Below are 1,911 nucleotides of genomic sequence, written 5' to 3'. Positions count from 1 at the left end.
GAAACCCAACTAGAACAAATTGGATAGAGTATACAAAATGGCTGAATGAGCATATCGACCCTCCAAAAGAAAAAACGCTTGTAAACACATCAGCCATCGATAATACTGTTATAATCCTTACTAGTAAAATGAAAAAATCTTTTGAAAAACACTGTCCCCTATCTCGTTGCACAAAACCCACTAACCCACCATGGTGGAACAGTGAGCTAAAGGAACACAGAACAGAGGTCAGAAAACTTTTCAATAGAGCAAAAATGAGTAAATTAGAGAGAGACATGAATTCATACAGAGCCAAACTTAACCTTTATACCAAAGAACTGAGGAAGGCTAAAAGGGATTCATGGGCTAGGCACTGCGAATCAGTTCCTGGATTGGAAGCGACTACAGATTACATTCCACCCTTGATAGATTTCAATAAAAAATTTTCCATTTTAATACCAGAAAGAAAAGGATGGGATCACAATTCGCTTATCAGCAAACAAGGAATACCCTTCTACACTGATGGTTCAAAAATGGAATCAGGAACAGGAGCTGGGGTGTTCTGCAAACCTCTCAATATTAGAGAATCATTCAGACTCCCAGACGATTGTAGTGTCTTTCAGGCTGAAATTTTTGCTATAGAGAAAGCGGCAGAATTGGTACTCAAAGAAAAACTAATCTCCTCGGAGATTACATTCTTTGTGGACAGTCAGGCTGCTATCAAAGCTCTAGACAGTGAGACAATAAGATCCAAGGCGGTTTTAAACTGCAGGAAAAGAATCAATAGTATTTGCTACACTAACCAAGTTAAACTCTGCTGGGTTCCTGGACATAGCAAAATAGAAGGGAATGAAATAGTGGATGAACTAGCTAGGTTAGGCTCAGCATCAAATGAGAACATTAACATCCAATTAGCAAAGGGACCAGATATCCCTATCGGTGTGCTCAAAAGGAGAATAGACCTATTGACTAGAGAACAAATCAATAACACCTGGAAAACTAGGGACGATTGCATTATTTCTAGAAGTTTATGGCCCAAAACCAATGAAAAAGAAACTCGGTATTTATTATCCCTGAGCAAAAAGAACATTAGAGTCTTGATAGGTGTACTTACGGGTCATTGTGCCATTGGCACAATGGCTATTAGAATGGGTGTATTTGCACCTGATTTCTGTAGGAGCTGTCAAGATGTAGAGGAGATAGAATCCATTAAACACCTGCTCTGCGAATGTCCAAACCTCCAAACAAACCGACTTCGTTTCTTTGGAACGAGGTTCGTGGAAGAACTGGACGATCTAGCGCAGGTACCAATGGCTAACATGAGAAAATTTATTGAGAGTACAGGATGGTTCGTTAATGAGCCAGTCTTTGTAAACCGATAGACCAGTTTAGGAACATCATTGCGATTTTTAAAATAAGAGGGTATCACAATGGACCAACAGGCCCCCGTGTATGCAGCAGCTTAGCTGTGCACCACCCTATTAACCTAACCTAACCTAACCTAACCTAATTAAGAAAAAAGAAGACAACATATTGTCATACAAAAAGCTCAAAATAAATTAAATCAGCTAAAACAATAAACAACAACAAACAATTGTTTTATTCAGGATTATATGTTTATACATATGTATATTTTTTTCTTATTTTTTTTTATTTATGACATAATAATGTTCTTAAAAAAATAATAACAATTGTTGCCTTGTTGGTACTTAAAAGATAATAATTAATCGCTTTCGCTTTCCGAAGATGTATTCAAATTACTCAGTTTTAATTCGCCGGGTAATACTGATGTATTTTCCATATTATAAACCAAATATTTATCTACATCTATATTTGGATCACTTTTTGATGCATGATATTTTGATTTTGAGCGTATGCTGGATATGTTGGGATCTGATTTAATTATCAAGTACTTAATAAGGATAAGGTCCT

At 36.6% G+C, this 1,911-nt stretch overlaps 1 protein-coding gene across 1 annotated transcript; it reads left to right on the top strand.

Moving 5' to 3' along the window:
• The first annotated feature begins 254 nt into the window (after nucleotides 1-254).
• On the top strand, nucleotides 255-1,361 carry LOC129920928 (uncharacterized). Its single transcript, XM_056002459.1, has one exon. The coding sequence runs from the start codon at nucleotides 255-257 to the stop codon at nucleotides 1,359-1,361; it is 1,107 nt and encodes a 368-aa protein (XP_055858434.1).
• The last annotated feature ends 550 nt before the right edge of the window (nucleotides 1,362-1,911 follow it).

The sequence above is a fragment of the Episyrphus balteatus genome, chromosome 1, assembly GCF_945859705.1.
Source record: "Episyrphus balteatus chromosome 1, idEpiBalt1.1, whole genome shotgun sequence".
Lineage (NCBI taxonomy): Eukaryota > Metazoa > Arthropoda > Insecta > Diptera > Syrphidae > Episyrphus > Episyrphus balteatus.
The sequence above is the reverse complement of the archived record's forward strand: the minus strand, read 5'-3'. Positions and strand labels throughout refer to the sequence as shown.

What these genes read in the sequence shown, in the direction of transcription:
- LOC129920928 (XM_056002459.1), top strand. Translation starts at nt 255, where the DNA reads ATGAGTAAATTAGAGAGAGACATGAATTCATACAGAGCCAAACTTAAC.